Source organism: Diceros bicornis, chromosome 16, assembly GCF_020826845.1.
Source record: "Diceros bicornis minor isolate mBicDic1 chromosome 16, mDicBic1.mat.cur, whole genome shotgun sequence".
NCBI classification, from domain to species: domain Eukaryota; kingdom Metazoa; phylum Chordata; class Mammalia; order Perissodactyla; family Rhinocerotidae; genus Diceros; species Diceros bicornis.
This window is the reverse complement of record NC_080755.1, coordinates 27,401,907-27,423,678: the sequence shown is the minus strand read 5'-3', so window position 1 is coordinate 27,423,678 and position 21,772 is coordinate 27,401,907. Positions and strand designations below refer to the sequence as shown.

The 21,772-nt window shown below is 33.3% G+C and overlaps 1 protein-coding gene across 3 annotated transcripts in view; it reads left to right on the top strand.

The window, feature by feature from the left end:
* Positions 1–21,772, top strand: part of LOC131415358 (coiled-coil domain-containing protein 178-like) — a 186,406-nt gene that overhangs the window by 93,566 nt on the left and 71,068 nt on the right. For all 3 annotated transcript variants that reach the window (XR_009222434.1, XR_009222433.1, XM_058556961.1), the window contains exon 2: positions 14,187–14,321. Coding sequence is in view for 1 of the 3 variants with exons in the window: in XM_058556961.1 (XP_058412944.1) it covers positions 14,187–14,321 (135 nt within the window). In the remaining 2 variants the exon portion in view is untranslated. The remainder of the gene's footprint in view (positions 1–14,186; positions 14,322–21,772) is intronic.

Here is a 21,772-nt window from a genome sequence, read left to right as displayed (position 1 = left end):
TAGACCAGTTTCTTTCTGCCTCCAGACTCTCCTGCATTATATGATTGTGTTGCATATTTTCTTTACACTTGCAGTTGAATTTTTGCAAATAGTTTAAAACAAATAATTTCAGAAACACTTATGGTTACTTGTGTGTAAAAGAAATAAAGGTGTTGTGGATATTTATAGTGGAACTTGACGTCTTTAAAGTAGAAATATACTCTATTTCTTCTTGCAAATTCGAAATAAACCAGTGAGCTCTATAATTAATCATTTTTGATATAATGATTTTATTGTGAATTAATTTTAGGTAAATGTGATTTTTAAAGTATCTTCTTGATTCATTTGCATTGAAACAAATGTGTCTCATAAGACTGTAAAGATATACCGTGGATAATCATCAAAGAAAATTGTTAAACCACAGCTCATAAATGAACACCAGAAGAGCCAGCTTAGGGCATTCATTTGGTCACTTTTTTTTGTTTTAAATTTTTTGTTTATTGCAGTAACATTGGTTTATAACATTGTATAAATTTGAGGTGTACATCATTATACTTCTATTTCTGCATAGATTACATCATGTTCACCACCCAAATACTAATTACCACCCATCACCACACACATGAGCTGAATTATCCCTTTCGCCCTCCCCCCTTCCCGCTTCCCCTCTGGTAACCACCAATCCAATCTCTGTCTCTATGTGTTTGTTTATTGTTGTTATTATCTACTACTTAATGAAGGAAATCATACGGTATTTGACCTTCTCCCTCTGACTTATTGCACTTTGCATAATACCCTCAATGTCCATCCATGTTGTCACAAATGGCTGGATTTCATCGTTTCTTATGGCTGAGTAGTATTCCATTGTGTATATATACCACATCTTCTTTATCCATTCATCCCTTGATGGGCACTTAGGCTGCTTCCAAGTCTTGGCTATTGTGAATAACGCTGCAATGAACACAGGGGTGCATGTACCTTTACAAATTGGTGTTTTCAAGTTCTTTGGATAAATACCCAGCAGTGGGATAGCTGGATCATATGGTAGTTCTATCCTTGATTTTTTGAGGAATCTCCATACAGTTTTCCATAGTGGCTGCACCAGTTTGCACTCCCACGAGCAGTGTATGAGAGTCCCCTCCTCTCCACATCCTCTCCAACATATGTTGTTTCCTGCCTTGTTAATTATAGCCCTTCTGACAGGCGTGAGGTGATATCTCATTGTAGTTTTGCATTTCCCTGATAGTTAGTGATTTTGAACATCTTTTCATGTGCCTGTTGGCCATCTGTATATCTTCTTTGGAGAAATGTCTGTTCAGGTCTTTTGCCCATTTTTTAATTGGGTTGGTAGTTTTTTTGTTGTTGAGATGCATGAGTTCTTTATATATTTTGGAGATTAACCCCTTATCCGATGTATGGTTTGCAAATATCTTCTCCCAATTGTTAGGTTGTCTTTTCGTTTTGTTGATGGTTTCCTTTGCTGTGCAGAAGCTTTTTAGTTTGATGTAGTCCCATTTGTTTATTTTTTCTATTGTTTCTCTTGCCCGGTCAGATGTGGTGCTTGAAAAGATGTTGCTAAGACCGATGTCGAAGAACGTACTGCCTATGTTTTCTTCTAGAAGTTTCACATTTTCAGGTCTTACATTCAAGTCTTTAATCCATTGGGAGGTAATTTTTGTGTGTGGTGTAAGGTAAGGGTCTACTTTCATTTTTTTGCATGTGGCTGTCCAGTTTTCCCAACACCATTTGTTGAAGAGACTTCGTTTTCTCCATTGTATGTTCTTGGCTCCTTTGTCAAAGATTAGCTGTCCATAGATGTGTGGGTTTATTTCTGGGCTTTCGATTCTATTCCATTGATCTGTGTGTCTGTTTTTGTGCCAGTACCATGCTGTTTTGGTTACTATAGCTTTGTAGTATATTTTGAAATCAGGGAGTGTGATACCTCCAGCTTTGTTCTTTTTTCTCAGGATTCCTTTAGCTATTCGGGGTCTTTTGTTGTTTCATATAAATTTTAGGATTCTTTGTTCTATTTCTGTGAAAAGTGTTGTTGGAACTTTGATAGGGATTGCAGTGAATCTATAGATTGCTCTAGGAAGTATGGACATCTTAACTATGTTAATTCTTCCAATCCAAGAGCACGGAATATCTTTCCATTTCTTTTTGTCTTCTTCAATTTCTTTCAGCAATGTTTTATAGTTTTCGGTGTACAGCTCTTTCACCTCTTTGGTTAAGTTTCTTCCTAGGTATTTTATTCTTTTTGTTGCAATTGTAAATGGGATGGTATTAATTTCTCTGTCTGCTACTTCGTTGTTAGTGTTTAGAAATGCAACTGATTTTTGTATGTTGATTTTGTATTCTGCAACTTTACCATATTCGTTTATTACTTCTAAAAGTTTTTTGGTGGATTCTTTAGGGTTTCCTATATATAAAATCATGTCATCTGCAAATAGTGACAGTTTGACTTCTTCCATTCCAATTTGGATCCCTTTTATTTCTTTCTCTTGCCTGATTGCTCTGGCTAGGACTTCCAGTACTATGTTAAATAGGAGTGGTGAGAGTGGGCATCCTTGTCTGGTTCCTGTTCTTAGAGGGATAGCTTTCAGTTTTTCACCATTGAGGATGATGATAGCTGTGGGTTTGTCATATATGGCCTTTATTATGTTGAGGTACTTTCCTTCTATCCCCATTTTATTCAGAGTTTTTATCATAAATGGATGCTGTATCTTGTGAAATGCTTTCTCTGCGTCTATTGAGATGATCATGTGATTTTTATTCTTCATTTTATTAATGTGGTGTATTACGTTGATTGATTTGCGAATGTTGAACCATCCCTGCATACCTGGAATAAATCCCACTTGATCATGGTGTATAATCTTTTTAACGTATTGTTGTATGCGATTTGCTAGTATTTTGTTGAGGATTTTCACATCGATGTTCATCAGTGATATTGGCCTGTAATTTTCTTTTTTTTGTGTTGTCCTTGTCTGGTTTTGGTATCAGGGTAATGTCAGCTTCGTAGAATGAGTTAGGGAGCTTCCCCCCCTCCTCAATTTTTTGGAAGAGTTTGAGAAGGATAGGTATTAAGTCTTCTTTGAATGTTTGGTAGAATTTACCAGGGAAGCTGTCTGGTCCTGGACTTTCATTTTTGGGGAGGTTTTTGATTACTGTTTTGATCTCCTTACTGGTGATTGGTCTATTCGAATTCTCTACTTCTTCTTGATCCAGTTTTGGAAGGTTGTATGATTCTAAGAGTTTATCCATTTCTTCCATATTGTTGAATTGGTTGGCATATAGCTTTTCATAGCATTCTCTTATAATCTTTTGTATTTCTGGGGTGTCTGTTGTAATTTCTCCTCTTTCATTTCTGATTTTACTTATTTGTGTCTTCTCTCTTTTTTTCTTGGTGAGTTTAGCTAAAGGTTTGTCAATTTTGTTTATCTTTTCAAAGAACCAGCTCTTAGTTTTATTAATTTTTTCTTTTTTTTCTTTTGGTCTCTATTTCATTTATTTCTGCTCTGATTTTTTATTTCCTTTCTTCTACTGATTTTGGGCTTTGTTTTTTCTTCTTTTTCCAGTTCCTTTAGGTGCATTTGGCCACATTTTAAAGCCAAGGGATTTAATTACTCTCGGACAAATGGTGGACAAGCAGACAAGGAAGTGGACATCTTAAGAATATGTTCATTTCTAAAACTTACTGACAGTATAACTTTCTGTTTTTAGCCTTCCTGTAATTCCATTTTCAACTGTTTTTTAAAACAATTATTCATTTGAGTAATATTAGGCTTTTTTCTTGTGAGGATGATTTCTATTATAGAATTTTTTAATTGTTTTATTCTTGACTTAATGTCTTTTTTTAATTCACAGAGTACAATAACTTTAGAATTAAGAATATACTTTCATTCATTTCTTTCTTTTTGAACCATTCATGGGATTTGTGTGTAAAATTTAGTACTTTTAGTAAACAAAATATCTACACTATTATCTTTAAACTTTTTTAGTCAAATATCCACCAGAATTCAGCAATTTTATTCCAGAACAAAGATATCTATGAAACTAAGATGTCTGTGAGTTTTGCAGCTTATTACCACTCTTAAATATGTAAAAATGTTAGATTAGTTACTATCTGTTATATGTCGTAGTATGTTTTATAATTGTAAAGTATACAAAAGAAATGTATTTGCATATTTATGTAAAGGGATAGACTTGATCTTTAACTATTCACTACAAGAATTAGTAATGTCTGTTATGGATCAGCTTTCTTTCTCTCATGCCATCAGAGTATGTATATATTAGCAGAGGTCACAATGCAGAATTTTAAAATGCATTATTCTTTATATAATTAGAGAATAGAGTAGCTCTTTATTAATTTCCTTAAGGCCCAGCTCCAGATTTGGGAATGTATGTGAGTTCTATTTTTTTAAGTATACCTAAGCAATTGACAAAAGAGATTTCCAGAAATGAACTATGTGATCTTTAGCACCAGTCTGTGGAACAGATTTGATGATAAAGTAATATCTCATTACTTTTGAGATTTGTATATTGTACATGTGTAGCTTGGTAACTGAGTACTGTAAAAAGATCAGTATTAACTGGGTTTTGTATATCTGTCTTTCCTGCAGTGCCAAAAATCTGTGGAGTAGTTTGTAATTGCCATTGTTTGGGTTATTACAATAAACAGATCTGATAAGGCTTATGCTGTTTGCCTTGTGAGCTGCACTTCACATCACTCCATTGAATTAAAATTGCATGCACATATCTTCTCTTATCAATTTTATTTATCTGTCAGAAATAGAGAAAGGCGGTATGCTTTCATTACGTGAAACCTTATAACAAGAAGGTCAGAAATTATAATCATTATTTTAATATTCTAGTGCAAATGAATGACTATATGTGTGTTTCTATTATCTATCTATGTTCATCTAAAATATATCCCTATAGGAAAATACTGTTATTTTTTTCCAAGTGGTCTTTATCATATTTTGCGAAAGCTTTGAATATGATTTTAATTGGATTACCTAAGGTACAAATGCAAATCTGCAGAATATAGCATGTTTTTCCTCTCCTTTGTCAAATACGCATAATGTTTTCTGAGAGCTGCTTCTACAGTTGGACTATTTATTTGACTATGTTTATAGATAGGAAATACAAGTAGGTTATCTGAAATGCTTTAATTTTATCCCAAAGTAAAAATTCTTCATAATATTTCTACTCTTAGGCTGTAGGCTTCTCACCTATGCAATTCCAAGCTCACTAGCAGTCACATCAGATGAACTTTCAAATTTTCGATACCTGTGATGAGTCAATCCATGTATACACAGGCCCTTCCTTCAGAAATCCAGTTACGCTAACAATTGTCACACATCGTCACCACCACATGCCCACTCCCAATTCCCACTTCGGTATACGGGGAAGTGATTTTTAATTCCAGAATTTGGAATGTCCCACACCTCTCATATTTGTCCTACATGTTGTATTAATGAAGGTTGTTTATTGCAGTGATTCTGTTCGTTTTCTGTTTGAATGTTGTACCTAATGGCTTTTTCATGTTGTGTGAAGAAAAATTCTGTTTTTTTAAACTACCATCCAGTTTTTATAAAGACATTTTTCCTCCAAAAAAGTATAAATGAGGTATTGTTAAAACATATGTCTCATATAGTCAAATCTACAGCAGTTGTATGGTTTCATTAGTCCACTGATGGACAAATCATTATTCATAGACAGAGAACTTGGAGTGCAGCCCATGGATCGTCAGTCCTGCCAGTTTGTTTTACCGTTGTATTTTAAGGGACTTCTGTGTTTTCAGTATTGACTAGTCTTTGTTTTCTGGCAAAACAATTTATAGTTCCTTTTCAGATAACTATACATAAGGCATTTGTATTTTAATTAAAAAGACTGTTATTATGTCTGATTCTTATAAGCAGGAATTCATTATAAGGACACTTCTCATTTCCTTGAAATGTTCCCTTTCCTTTTTTCCAGGGTTCCTAAATTGCAAGAGCTAGTTAAATTATGTGCTTTGGGAAGTTAATTTTTGGCACCATATGTCTCTGAAAATGATTTGATTTTATCTAAAGCATTTTTTGCAATGATATTTATGTTCTGTAATGCACAGAGACAATTTAAGGAATTTTTTTAAAGAACAAACACATTAGTCTACTATTGTTTTAATACAGTAACATACAATGTGTGTACAAGCGTACAAAAATTTCTGTTTATTTAGATTATTATGTTTTTAGTATCTGAGCTCTATTGTTGCCTTTTGAAACTCTGATTTAGCAAAGCGTCTTTACGATACCAACATGGCTGAGTTACTGCCATTATTCTTATTAGGGATCTGATCATATGATTTGAGAATGTTAGAAAATTTAAATCACAAAAAAGAATTAATTGTAGTCTAAGGACTAATTTGAGGGATTATGAACAACTTTCTCCAAAGCCCTACTAATCAGTTCACATATCTGCATGCTCTTTCAAACGGATATACCGCCAATCCTCCCCTAATTCTAGCAAATTCAAATTCTCATAAAAATATGTTATGTATGTCTATCTTCAATTTTGTATGAAATCAGTTATAAAGTTACTACTCAACAACTAGATTAATTATGTGAGCCAGGTAGAGGGAAACACCAAAATCTTTAGACAATTTACGAAGCAACTGCAAGTAGTAATTCTTTCCTTGTTGATGTAAACTCTTTTAATACTTTAGATAGTTCTTTTATTAAAGGTAAGATCACACTTAGTGAATACATAACAATAATCTTGCTGTACAAAAAAGCCATTTTTATATTTTAGCAAATGGTCAAGTGTAATAAGATATTTTTTTAACCAGATTATAATAAATTCTCTAAAAATAAATAATCCTGAGCCACAAAATATGGAGGATGCCTTTCTTGCAGAGATGTCAGCTTAACCTAGAGTTGTTGTTTTTTAAATAAAACAGCTAAACATACAGTAAGTTGCAGATTTATGTGTAAGCTATAATTAAGTAAATAAGTTTTATGACAAATTTTTGTGTACCTTTACCAGCTTTGTAAATCTTGACATTTACCATATTTCCTTTGGATGTTTAAACCAGTATAGAAACGCTCAAAACGCTCTGTCCGCCTATTCCTAATATTATTTCCCTCCTCCTCTCTCAGAGTTAACCACTAGCCTTCTTTTAATGTTTATCATTCCATCTGTGTTTTTAATACTATTTTAGTGTAGTAATTAATTTAAAATGTAAACCATTAGTTTTCATTTTTTATTTATATAAAATGTTATATTATACATATCACTTGCAATATTAGTGTATTTATTTTAAATTCTAGTATTTAAGGTATGAACATACCACAATGTATTTTTCATTACTCAGGTATAGACAATTAGATTGTGTCCAAATTTTCATATTACAAGAAATGCTGTAAATGAACATTATTTTATGTTTCCTTGAGAATATATTATGATGGTTTTTTGAGAGCAGTATCACTCAGACTTCAGCATGCATGAGATCACTTGGAGGTCTGGTTAAAATTCTGGGCCCCAGAATTTCTGATTCAGTAGATCTGAATGACTGTATTTCTAATAAGTTCTGATTGTTGGTGTTACTGACCCTGGATGGTACTGATCCTGCTGGTCTTGAGAACTGCTGGTCTAGAATATGTAGATTTAAACATAATTGGTGGATCAAAGGGAAACTACCTCATCAACTTCAATACATAATGGCAAATTGCTCTCCAAAATCTCTGTGTCAAATTATACACAAATTTGAACTATGCATGAGAGTTCAGTTTTTTCTATATCTTTACCAACAATTGGTATGGATAGTTTTTAAAAATAATTGCCAGTCTTATCAGTGTGAAGTATATTTACTGGTATTCTACTACTGAGGTTGAACATGTTTTCAAATGTTTATAGACCAAATAGCTTTCCTTTTCTGTGAATTGCCTTTTTGTATCATTTGTCCATTTTTATGGCATACTGTTTGTATTTGTTCCTTATTGATTAATAGGGGCTCTTACTGTTAAAGAAATTAATCCTTGTCAGCTATAAGTGCTGTTAATATCTTCTTTAAACCTGTGGCTTATTTTATTACTCTGTTTAAATTTTTTTTTAATTTTAATATGATTAAATTTGTCAATTATTTCCATTAGAATTTGTTATTTTAATATTTTGTTTAAAAATTCTTCCCCTCCCGAAGGTCATAAAGTTATTCCATCATATTTTCTTCCAAAAATTTTAAAGGTTAACTTTTCTCATTTTAATCCACCTTGCTTTTATTTTAGTGTATATTGTAATTTAAGGGTCTAATTTTATTTTAAATCTCTGTACAGGGAAAACCAGTTTTGCTATCCTTTCTCCACTGATTTGAATGCTATCTCTGTCATATTTCAAACTTCTATATTTTGTATGAATGTCTCTGTTGTTCAGCTCTCTTTTCTGATCAAATGTTGTTTATCCATTCCAATGCTGATATTACTATATCTTAGTTCCTACAGTTTTAAGACAAGTTTTATATATTGCATGTCAAATTCTTTAAGCTTGTTTTCCTATTTCACAATTGTCTTAGCTATTCCTGGTCCTTTCTTCTTCCATATGAATTTTAGTTCAAGTTCCATGAAACCTGATGAGATTGTAGACTACTTTGTAAAAAACTGACATGGCACTATGGCATGGCACTATGGCACTCTTTTTCCCATTTGTGAACATATTATATCTCCTGATTTATTCAGTCCTTACTTTATATTTTTTTAAAATATTTTTTAACTTTCTCTATAAAATCCTGCATATTCTTTAATAGATTAAAACCTAGGCACCTTATATTTTATATTGTGATTATGAATGGAATTGTTTAAATTACAATTCAAAATTGATTACTGATTTTTTTAATGTTATTGATTTTTTTACAATGCTGATTTTGTAGGCAAAAAAATTCCTAAACTCTCAGTACCTCCTATTGTTGATTTGTAGAGCCTGTTGAATTTTCTATCTAAACATTCTTCCTAACTCTTATACCTTTTTTCTTTTATTTTCTTATTGCTTTGGTGAGTAGGTGCAGTAAAATTTTGAACAGAGGTATTGATTTCTGATATCTTTATTTTTCCTAACATTCATGGGAATGTTTCTAAAGTATCTCTATTTAGTAAAATATTTGTTGGAAGTTTTTGGTGTATACCCTTTGTCAAGTTAAAAAAATTTTCTTCTGTTCCTATTCCTAGTTTGCCAAGATAATTTTTTTAATGTTGATTGTTTTTATTCAGTGTTGATTCATATTCTTCTTTTGAGGATGATTATTTTTTCTTTAATATAATAATGTATTACATGAAAATATTTGTTGAATAATGAACCATTTTTAAATTTCTGGAACTATTAAATTCTAGTTCCTTTGCACTATCTTCAATTAAAATAATGAGTTCCTAGATGGTACAAACTGTATTCCATCAATCAATAAGTATTTATTAATCATCCTCTTATTACTAATAAATCATTTGCAGTTTCAGTCTTAAACCAAACAGTGAATTAAGAGAACACTTTTACTTTCCAGTCAGAAATTATGGATAGTAAATTATTTCCTTACTAGGCAAAGAGAGGGAGAGAGTTAAGAACCTATTGTTAACTATTGCTGCATAACAAATTGTCCCAAAATTTAGCAGCTTAAACCAAGAAACATTTATTTTCTCACAAAGTTTTTGAGGATCAAGAATCAGGAGCTGCTTAGGTTGGTGATTTTGGCTCAGGGTCTCCCACAAGGTTGCAGTCAAGTTGCTGGTTCGGGTGGCAGTCATCCGAAGAGGCTGGAGGATCTGCTTCCAAGATCATTCACAGAGCTGTTGGCAAAAAAAACCTTCAGTTCCTCACCATGTGGATCTTTCCACAGAGCTGTTCATGGAGCGTGGGAACTGGCTTCTCCCAGGTCAAATGATCTAAGAGAATTAGAGAGAAAACTCAGGATAGAAGCCACAGTTGTCAGTGTGTTTGTGTTTGTGTGTGTGTTTCTTGGAAGCGTCATACTATCTTCTGCCGTATTCTGTTCTTTACAAGAGAGTCACTAAGTCCAGCCCATGCTTAGGGGGAGAGGAATTCGGCTTCACTTCTTAAAGGGAGGTTTATCAAATAACTTGAGGGCCTGTTTTTAAAATCCCGCCTATGAACATTTTCTTCTCTGACAACAAATAGCAAATATACTTCAACTCTGTTTCACTTCATTCTCCCACAGTGTGTCCCAATTGTCTCCTTTGGGCTAGGCATAGTAAGGCTTTACTTTATTCTTGTGTTCTCTATAATGTAAATCAGACAATTGTATGCTTCAACCTGGCCCTGGAAAATACCTGAAAAGGTGATGCTTTGAAATTTCTCATTTCAACGCTGAGAACATGGGAATAGTGTAAGGCAATATCTTGGTACAAATTTGATTATGGCTAGTCCTAATGATTTTGAAACCTGTAATTGGAAGATCAAATAGTGTTATTTTGTTCTTAGCATATTGTAATTTTTTACATGCACAACAGCAAGAAAATAATATAAATCTAAACCCATATAATTAGAGGTTTTGTGTGTCATGATATATGCATTATAATATTTAATCTTAAGGCCAGGTTTATGTGATATATAGGAGTTATCAATTGTCATGGATTTATATAGGCAATCAAAACAACTTGGATTAAAACAGAATCTGTGTAATTTAGTGTATTAAAATAGGAAAATAGAGAGTCTTTTATTCTTGGAAGTGACAACATTAATTTACTGTTTTACTGTCAAAGACTATCAAGCTTTAAAATATTAATAAATGTCATAGGAACCTAATCAAATTTAATCAGAAGATATTTTTACCAAATGTATAAATGTATGTTGTATATAAGGCTCACAAACGTACACTCTATGCAATGCTCACATTGACACAAGAACACCAACTCTCTATATCTCAATACACTACGTCAAAATGGACATTCACTGATTTTTCTCTTCATGAATAGATACACAGTGATCATTCAAAAGAAGAATCAATGAATTCTATCTTTGGGCTTCCTTCAGCAAAGAACTCACAAATCAAGTACTAGAGCCAAGCTTACCAAGCCTACTACAAATTCAAACTGGGCAGAAACCATTGTCAGAAAACTCTTCTCTTCCTTCTTGACATTTTAAACGGCTCAGAGTACATACCAGCTGTTTCCACATTTAGCTTTCCTGATACAGCTGAATATCCTCACTTCCTCTTTCGTATACAAAATTGAGGGCGATGGAGTTGAAAATTTTTTCCAAAATGATTCTTTTCCTGTTCTAATATGCTCCTCCTTAGTTTTCTATGAGAATGTATCTATTCTCTTCCAAAATTCTTGCATTTTTTATTGGTGGCTAAGCAGTAGTCCCGCTCATCTACCAATGGCTCTCAATTCCATTCCTACTTCTAAGTACATGACAAGGCCTCGAAGTGCCCTTGCTATCCCCCATCCAGTGTGCTTGTGTCTCTCACTGTCCTTTTTTGTTTCTCTACCGTTTCCTCCCTCACGTCCTCACCTTCTCTAAAATCTGAATGAGGATGCAGGAATGTAACACTTCAGGGATAAATGATTGCATTTCAGGAATGCAATCATTGGAGTGTTTGATTCCAGAAATACTGGGCTAATTGAGGTTGGAGAGATCAAAAAACATTCCAGTTCCTTTAGTTTTCCAACCTAAATTCTGCATCCACCTGAAGGACTTTTCCATACACAACTTAACTCTCTCTCTTTCTTTAATTTTCCCTTTATATATTTTTGCATCTTTTCCATTTACTTGGTTTATTTTTCTCCTCTCTCATTAATTAGGAAGTTCCTGAAAGTCTTACTCACTTCTTCACTTTCGCCACTAAAATTTTAACAGTTCACTTTATTGAGTTAATTTTAATAAATATGTATTGAGTGATCACTGTCTGCTGACATCTTACATCTTAATTGGGCTTTGATCATAACCACTTTTCTAAAATACTTGTCACCATGGCCAACGCTTAGATCAAATCAACCATTCTTCGCAGCATCTTAAATATTTTTCCCTATATATTATTATTGGTCATTTTCTTGCCTTTAATGTGCATATCTATGTATGTGTATGTGACTTTTATTTGATGCTGATACTTCTCTCATTAAGAATTTCTTCAGTTTTTCCCTTTCCTGGTTCTTTTTCCAGAGGCCTATTAACTATAGAATTCCCAAAAAACACTATTTTTTGAGATATTACTCTTTCTTAGTTGATATTTAAGGAACTTCTCTACTTAAATAACTTTAGTTAACACTTGTATAAGGACTAATTTAGGGCCTTTGTGGCTACCTCAAGCTAGACTGCAGAAAACTGAATAAAATAGACTTACTATATACAGCTGCTTCTCCTCATTTAAGATATGGATGTTGGAAACATTACCATTCAGTTTGCTTTGGTTGATGAGCTCCCACTTGTAAAACCTTCCACACGTTGAAGAGCTCCCACTTGTAAAAAAATTACCTTCACTTTAAGGAATTCCTCTAAAATTCATCTTCCTCTTATTTGCCACTTGTTATATTTGTGGATATCACAATAATGGCATAATGTGTAAACTAATGTGTCCAAATGTCTTAATAAGTATATCAAGATACAGCATACCCTCCCCCCCATTGGCTGTCAGAGTTGACAGAAAAAAATTATCTTAATATTATATGAAAATTACTAAAATATTTAAATATATATTAAATTATTACAGAAAAAAATTTAATACTGACAGATTTTATCTTCAAAAAATGACATTAATCTTCACTTCAATAGCCTAAATTATCTGAAATGCCTGTAAATTAATTCTGGATGCTATATTTCAACATTTCACAAGCTGAAGTATCTATAGTTTTCAAAGTTATTTTTTCTTCCTAAGTTAACCAATTAACCAAGAATAGAGGCTTCATTTTTCTATGGACTTTCATAAATACCTATGTGTTGCTTATTGCAATGCATAATGAAGATGATGATAAACAAGTCACATGCAACACCAGGTAACTACTTTAAAAATTGTTATTTGTAAGTAAACTGTTTCACTGAAATATGCATACAGAAAAGTTCACAAGTCATAAATGCACTGTTTGATGAAGTTTTTCAAAGGATCCGGTACATGTAACCAGTACCCACCCAGATCAATAAATAGAACATAAAATAGCCATATTTTGTGACCTGTTTTTATTGTTATGCAGAAATGTTTGATATAAACTTTTTGGTGATTATTTTTCCATTCTGCAAAATATACTAAAAAGAAGACAACATAAGCAATTATCCACATTACCAAAAATCAAAAGAAGTTTCAGTGACAAAATATATTATATGTAAATGTTTTTTAATATGGTTTTTACCATTAATTTTTATAAAGTTAATTTCTTTGAAAATAACCTAATTATAGCAATTCTATATGGTGTGGCTATGCTAACTGTTGAAGGAAAAATGTACATTGTCTTGGTAAAACTTCTACTGTGTTTTTTTTGTTGTTTATTTGGTTTTATATTCAACTTCCAAAAGATATAGAATGCCTCATAGAAGTCTCTTTTTTCCGTATAGATTCAGTATTAAACATGTCACTTCTAAACGTTGCATCCACTGTACTTTAGTGCAGTGAGATGTTTCCATGTCACATAGTCAGAGGGAGGTAGATTAATGGGAGTTCTAGCTGGAAATTTCTTCCCTGTTATTGTTCTCCCTCAGCAGTTGATGGCTAAGTTAATTCTCTTTAGTTTTGTCATGCTCTAAAGCACACATTGCCAAGCAATGGTAAGCTTTATGAGGAAAAAAAGACGCAATGGTGTCCATCAAAGTCTTAAAGTTGCATTTTTAAACTTTGGCTTGACCTGATGTGCCATTCAAAAAAGCTTCAAAAGATTATTTTTTTAAAGAAAGGTTCAATATGTCCCGAGGCTATCGGTTTTGAGTTAAACTGAGTGAAGTAGAAATATTTTACTCATCAGCTTTGCAGTCACAGAGTTTGCCTCAGCTAGAACAAAACTGCTGAGGCATTTAGAGAAAATTAACCCCCCATCCTGGCGGCCAGATGTGACTGGTTTCTGATGAATGCACATGAGTGGGCTGAAAAATCAAGAGACTGTGAAATTCCTGTCAGGTCCGTGCAGTGCAGAATGGGCTATTGACTGCTTTCTATATTTCCCTCCATCATTCTTCTTGAACACTGCCATTAATTTCCTCTCCTACTCTGACTTGTGTTTTTTCCCCCTCCCTCTTCCCTTTAGCTCTGTCAGCTGCAAAGAACGATACACAAGGTGTGGCAGAAGCACTTCAAACTGGTGGCCCTCTACAACCAGATGAGGCTGGCCAAGTTCCAGACAGACTCTCAAGAGAGTATTCAGAAAATATTAGCTGTGCAGGTAGGTGATTGCAGGGAAGTAGGAAAGATCATTCTGATCTAGATTGAAAAGCAAATGATGGGTAGTGTGATGAAGCATTAAAACCATATCCCATCAGAGTTTTATAAATTTTTAACCTCTTTAATAAACTGGAATTGCATGACGGATGAATTCAGTAAGTTAGCATATATACCATGCATACTTCAGGGGAAAAGGGAGATTGAACTTATTTCTCGCAAACCTCGGAGCAGATTTTTATAAATACGTTTGGTATAAATATATATTTTCAGATCTTCAGGTTTTGCAGATGGCACTCAGCCATTTAAAAAATATTGTCAACAGTTGTTTCGTGTTGCTTTTGTGTGAAACCTACTTCAGTGAAAATGACACTCTTGTGTTTATTTTATTTAACTATTTTCTTTCCCCTTCCGTTTTGCAAGAAGCTGGTCCTTCTAAGCAGATTTGGGGATGACTTTATTTGAAAAATAAGCAATTTGGGATTAGAATGTAACTGTGGTTCCAGATGCATGTGAAATTTTACAATCTGTCTCTGTAAAAACTTTTAGTGGATCCATTGTCTTTACTGTAAGACTCTGATCTATTTTAGAAACCCATATTAACTATGTGAAGCTGTTATTTGAAAATTACTTAATTTTTTTCAAGTTAATATTTTACTAATTGAAGTGTTTCAATATGTATAAAACACGACCTCCCAAAGGAAAACACACACCACCTTGTCCTATTAAAAAACAAAACATAGAAGGACCTGTTCTTTAAAAAAATAAAAACAATGACACATGCTCTTTAAAACCATAATTTTCATTAACTCGCAGCATAAACAATGCATGCTGAACCTAAACAAACCAATCATTCTCTAAATATTTTAATTACATGTATACTTCAGGATGCTTTTACCACAATTAAAGAAAAGGATTTCGCAAAGAACTTCCAAAGCTATTTCAAATCTCATTTTTAATGGTGGCTACTTTTGCTGTTTTCTTTTGAAGATATATATATATATCATGAGAATATATATATAGGTACATATGTATCACATACATAAAATATATATATACTTTATATATGTATAAATACTTTATGTAAAGGTTCTATTGCTAATGGATTATGACAAAAAATTTAAAATACTAGGAGAAATTTAAAGTTTTTAAAAGGTAGTCCTTAAAATGTGTAGGTTTAATAGAAATTCATATGCAAAGTTGAGTATAAACTACAATTGCAGTATTTTAGAAGTCAGGAGCATGTTTTTTTCCTCAAAAAGTTTGTTAATATGTAGTATATTAAAAATTATGGAGTGGCTATAACCTGTGATTCCCTTTTAAATATTCAGAGGTAATCTGCATGTTCTAATTATTGTCTTAGAAAAATACCATAGTTCTGCCCAAAAGTAAACATTCTTAAAAATATTACAAATGATTAATTCTCATTGTGAATTAGGGTGTATTTTGGAATATTGAAAATGCCAGTAGAAACTATTGGAATATCAGTAAAGCGAATTCTCAATCCATAACTTTCAATAATTCTTATTCTAATATTTTATTAGAAATTCAGCAATACATTCTTTAACAAACTTGATTTTAAATGACTTGTTTTGATGGCTGTTACATAACAGTGGAAATGGAGGAACAGAAACAACAGGACAGTATCGGTAGGAAAACTCAACTACTCAGTGTCTAGAGACACAACAGCAAGGGTGGATTGTATTTGGGGAACTTGAGGAGCATAGCTTAGTGGATTCTTTTCTTATCTGCTGGAGCTGCCTTCAATTTAGAATATTTCAATTTTGGCTTTTAATAAAAGTGTGAAAATATAATTTTCAGGATCTTGCCATAAAACTATAGAAACATGTGCAATCTTCTACAAAAAATCAAGTCCTAAACCTTCAGCATGGTACACAATGACCTCCATGACCTAGCTCCTGCTAACCTTCCCAGCTTCATTTCTCTCCACATTAGTTCCTTCTGATGTGGAGAGTTCCTTCTAGTCTGTTTCAGCCACTCAAAAATTCCTACTAACCATGAAACCTCCTGTTTAATTCCTTCTTTATCTCCTGTGCTTGTACTCTCCCCATTTTCTGCAGTACTATTCCTTACCTTACCTGTTAAAGAGCACTTGACTCAAATCAAACATCTCCTCTACAACATCCTTCCTGGTGCTTCCCCCACCTTCCTCTGACAGATGAATTGATTTCAATCTTCCTTGATCTCCTACTGCACTCTATACATAACCACCACACCGCAGTTGGATTTTCAGCAGCTCACTCTTCCTACTTGTTGCTATACTCTCCTTCCTAGAAGACCCTAAGCTCCTTTGGGGATTTATACCATCAGTGAAATTATTTTAGTTCTTGCTCAGTTTTTTTTTTAGTGTGTATGGTAGCCAGGCCGCTAAGGAAAGTATCCCATGCCATCTTGTTTTCACTTATTATATTCAATTTTTTAAGAGGAAAACATGGTGTAGTGATTTAATATGTTTGCAGAGTGAGTCTGCAGGTGTCAATCTCTACAGTTTGACTCAACATAGCTAAAGATTGCTTAATAGATCAGATGCAATTGCTGTCTGTTTTCATATGATTTAGTAGCAAGTCAACATTGGGGAGTCTAATGGTTTATACTTTGAAAGCAGTGTTAAAATGATGCCATAAGATATTAGTGAACTATTTGATGAGAAAATCATCTGATGAACCTTTTGAACAGTAAATTATATATAACTGATATTGATTAAAAGCAATTCACAGTAAACGTCAAGCACAAAAAGGAAGCTTTGTTTCCTCTTTGGACTTGCAGCAGTTCCTTGTAGGACCACCACAAAAGCATAACTGGCAGATCTGCAGATGGCAGAAAACCAGGTGGGCCGGATAAGCTTTTGAATTACGTGATCAAGCAGAAACCAATAAGATGAACTATAACTTGAATGAAGAATTGGTATATTTGAAGTTGAAGCCACTTATATAAAAAATAAATGGGGGCCGGCCCTGTGGTGTAGTGGTTAAGTGCGCGCGCTCTGCTGTTGGCGGCCCGGGGTTCAGGTCCTGGGTGCACACTGATACACCATTTGTCAAGCCATGCTGTGGCGATGTCCCATATAAAGTGATGGACGATGGGCACGGATGTTAGCCCAGGGCCAGTCTTCCTCAGCAAAAAGAGGAGGATTTGCATGGATGTTAGCTCAGGGCTGATCTTCCTCACACACACACAAAAAATATATGTAGGGATTTTAGTTGACCACAATTTTAATATGAACCAAAGTGAGCTACTACAAACAGAACCAATGCCATGTTCCAGCTCTAGCAAGCACATAAGACTTCTTGAATCTGACAGTGTAGGGCATATTTTGTAGTCCTAACCTCACATCTGAGCCCATACAAAGTATTATTATTTCATTTTCACATCATTATTTTTCTCTTTTTATTTTTAATTTACTCAATGCTGTGATATTTAATACTTCTTTGGCATCTTCTTTGGGGAAAAGACTGGGCATTAACTCATCATTTAAAAGATAAATGTGATGGGCTACAGCATGTCAATGTGATCTTAGACTGCGTAAGCTCAAGTATTTTGTCTGGTTAAAGGAGATGATTGTTTTGTTGCATTTTTTCAAAAGTTGAGTACATCTGCAGTATTTTATACAGCTTTGAAAAGCATACTTTAAGGGCCATATTGATACACTAGAGAGCAGCAGTATAAGAAAGATTAGAGAGTAGGAGAAATATACAAAATTTAGAATGCTTAATTGTAAAAGGAAAAGACTTTGGAAGGACAAACAACTAAAAGACTGCTAAGTGAAGGTCAGCGCATATATATTTTATTGAGCTCTGGAGGGTAACACCTGGACCAATGATAGAAGAGTTTGGAATGTGGGTGTGGGCTCAATAGGAACACGTTTTCTAACAAGTGTTGCTGTCCAAACATGCGCTGCTGGTGCTCAAGCAGAAGTTCCTGCAGTGGTTGAGGGAAAGCGAATGGTCAAGAGTCAGCCCAGAGGGCACCTCCTCAGGCAGCGCTCCTCCTGGAGTGTCCCCTGCCTCCTCACACACAACTGCATGAGTGTCTGCATCTCCTCACCCACTAGAACATGAGCCTTCTCAATTGGAAAGCATGTCTCATTTGTTGATCTTTATCTCCACCAGCTACTGGCACCAACCACAGTTCTTGAAACATGATAAGTACTCAAAAATATTTGTTGAGTGAATTGATTTTTAAGTGAATTAGTGAATTGGTTTATTAAGATTGAATGCGATAACCTTAAAGGTTCTTTCCAGCTCTAGGTGCCTACAATTCTGTAAGTTAATAAACAAAAGCATTCTCTAGGAATTTTGATGGCATACAATTAAGATGTTTAGTCATCTCTCTCTCTCTCTCTCACACACACACACACACAATACATAGATACATATAGGGACAGCCCAATTTCCTAGTTCTGGAAGAGAACTGTGCAAATGAAAAGAAGCCAGAAAACACACAGGATAAAAATCTAAAATCACTTTTAATGATATGATATAAAAGAAGATCTCTGAAGCTATGTGATCTTTTTAAAGACAAAGAAATTATAGAAATTTGGACTTTAAAATATATACATTTGGCAGTATTATGATTAAGGAATGACATTAAATTGGTAAATGTTACTGGTTAACTTTAGGTAGTAGTAGAAAAGATATTTAAAGATAGTTGCCAATAATTTAAGAATATCTCCCAGAAGTCTGGAAATAAGATTGATGAAAAAAAGTACCATAAAAAATTAAATAATTCAAAATGCAAGAAGGAGGACGAAAAGTATAAAAATGTTCCAAATAAATCCAAACATTTTAGTGATCATAATAACTGTAAATTGTTATATTACACAGTTTAAAGTTATAGATTGGTCATAAAAGCAAAATCCATCTCATTTAGAAGAGATGCACCTCTAACCAATGGAAGCTAAATGAAGAGCCTATGAGAAAAGAATAAGAAGTTCTAATTTAAAAAAAGAGAGAAAGAGACTTCAAGGCAAAAGGAATTGAAACATTCAAATATGAATATTTTATATTGATAAAATATATAACCTATTAAGACAGATCAATCACGAACTTAATGCACACGGCAACATACCTTCAGAATATATAAAGTAAGAACTGATTGAAATCCAGAGAAAACTAAAAAAACTTACAATCACAACAGGAAATACTGCCACATCCTTCTTGAACTTTTTAAAAATAAAAGAAAATAAGAGCATCACATATCAAAACCTGTGAGCTTTGATTCAAACTGCAAAGAAATTCAACTTTAGAAAATACATTAATGTAATTGAATATAATGACAGATTAAAGGAGAAAGATTATATATGATTACTCAATATATGCTGAAAAATGTTTGCTAACAAGAGCAACATATACTTACTCTAATAGGAATCACAAAATAGTTTAGAACAAAACTCCCTTAACTTGATAAAATGTACTAAGTGATAAATTACTGGAAGCATTTTATTAAAATCAGGGCAAAAGTAAGGATTCCTACTATCATCATTACTGTGCATCACTGCACTGAAGCCTTAGCAGTAAGTCAAGAAAGATAAATAAGAGGTGCAGATAGTGTGTGGGAAAAGGGCAAACCTATCATTATTGTCTGGCAATATGGTGTTTCTCTTAGAAAATCTAGGAGAATCAACCGGAAATGCGTTAGAATTATTAAGACAGTTTTTAAAATAGCAGTCTGAAGAATAAACTTCCTAAGAATAAACCTAACAAAAAGTTATCTCAATGGTTTTGGAGAAAGCTACTAAACAATAATTAATGAAAAGATGTAAACAAAGACCTAAAAAAGACCTAAATATCATTTTCATGGGTGAGAAGTTTATACATATTGGGAAGATCCCAATTTTTAAAAATCTCAACATTAGAAAAATCCATAAATTCAATACAATCATACTCAAAATCCAGACAAGATTTTTTCAGTGAAGCTTGAGAAGGTGATTCTAAATGCATTTGGAAGATAAAAATCCACAAGAATAGCTCTGACGTTTTTTAAAAAAGAAAAATTGTTGTTGGATTGGGGTCAGGAACTTACACCACTGGGTAGAAAAACATCAAGTAGCTATTTTAATTAAATTAAGTAGTATAATATTGATGCAGGAATAAATCAAAAGATCTGTGAAACAGAATAGAGCAGTTGGTAAACTTTCTTTAAAGCATCAGATAGTAAATATTTTTAGCTTTGCAGGACATACAGTCTATTGCAACTACTCAACTCTGCCTTGTAGCAGGAAAGCAGCCTTAGAAAATAGTATAAGAATGGATGTAACTGTGTTCCAATAAAACTTTATTTACAAAACAGACAACAGGCCTGAGGCTGCGCACTGAAATAGAGAATCCAGAAATGCTCACAAATATTTGGAATTTAGAATATAATGAGAGTAAGATTTCAAATTGTATATGATGAGGGTGAACTATTCACTTAGCTATCTAAGGAATAAAAGTAAATATCTGAAGGATAAAGTAAAATAGATTATTTTGTATGTTTATATAGATTATAGAATAAGCATTAAAAATCTATAATATATTTTTAAAAATATGGAATACTGAATGTATTGAAGTAGGAATGGTCTTCCTAAATGAGGGGAGAAAACCATTAAGGAAAATATTGTTAACTTTGACTACATAAAAACTTTTTCGTGAAAAAAGATACAATATTAAACAAAACAGACAAAAAATTCTTACCCTCGTGGAACTTACATTTCAGTGGGGAAAACAAGACAGTAAACAAATTAAAGATATGGTAGTGTTATGTGCTAAGGAGAAAAATAAAATAGGGAAGGAGCATATGAAATGACAGGAGAAGTACTGAAATGCATTTTAGCAATGCATTTTGCTTTGTCACTTGTGTTAGTAAGTAGTTCAAAATAGTTTAAAGAGTAAATTTTTTGTTTGTTTAATCCCTGTCTCCGTGTTGAACTGAAAATATAGACTTAATGGCTCTGAATACCAGAGTTTGAGTTTGGGGGTGGGTGAGTTGGTTCACAGCTTGTTTGGGGGTATCATCTGGGATGTGAAATAGGTATAAACAACACCTATCCAAGGGTTGCTGTGAGAATTAGATGTGACAGTGTGTGCAGTGTGCCCTGTACATGGTAAGTAATTTACAACCTTAACTCACTTTCTTCTCTTTTTTCCAATGCTGCTGTAAGGTGGTTTCAAAAATGCAACAACTTCTTGCCGAAATTAATTAATCATGGAAGCATTTATACTTTCCAATCTTTCCACCTTCAAGAACTTTCAACACCATGTCTGACATCATTTCAAACTCTTGGGAACTCAAGAAACTACATAGAGGTCTACAACATCTCTAGTCATATAATGTAACAAAAAAAATGCTTGGTTAACTTCAAATATTTTAATGATTTTTGCCTCAACCTTTAAAGTATGTATAAACACATAAACTAAAAGAAGAGTTAAACAAATGTTCTAAGTTAAAACATCCAAA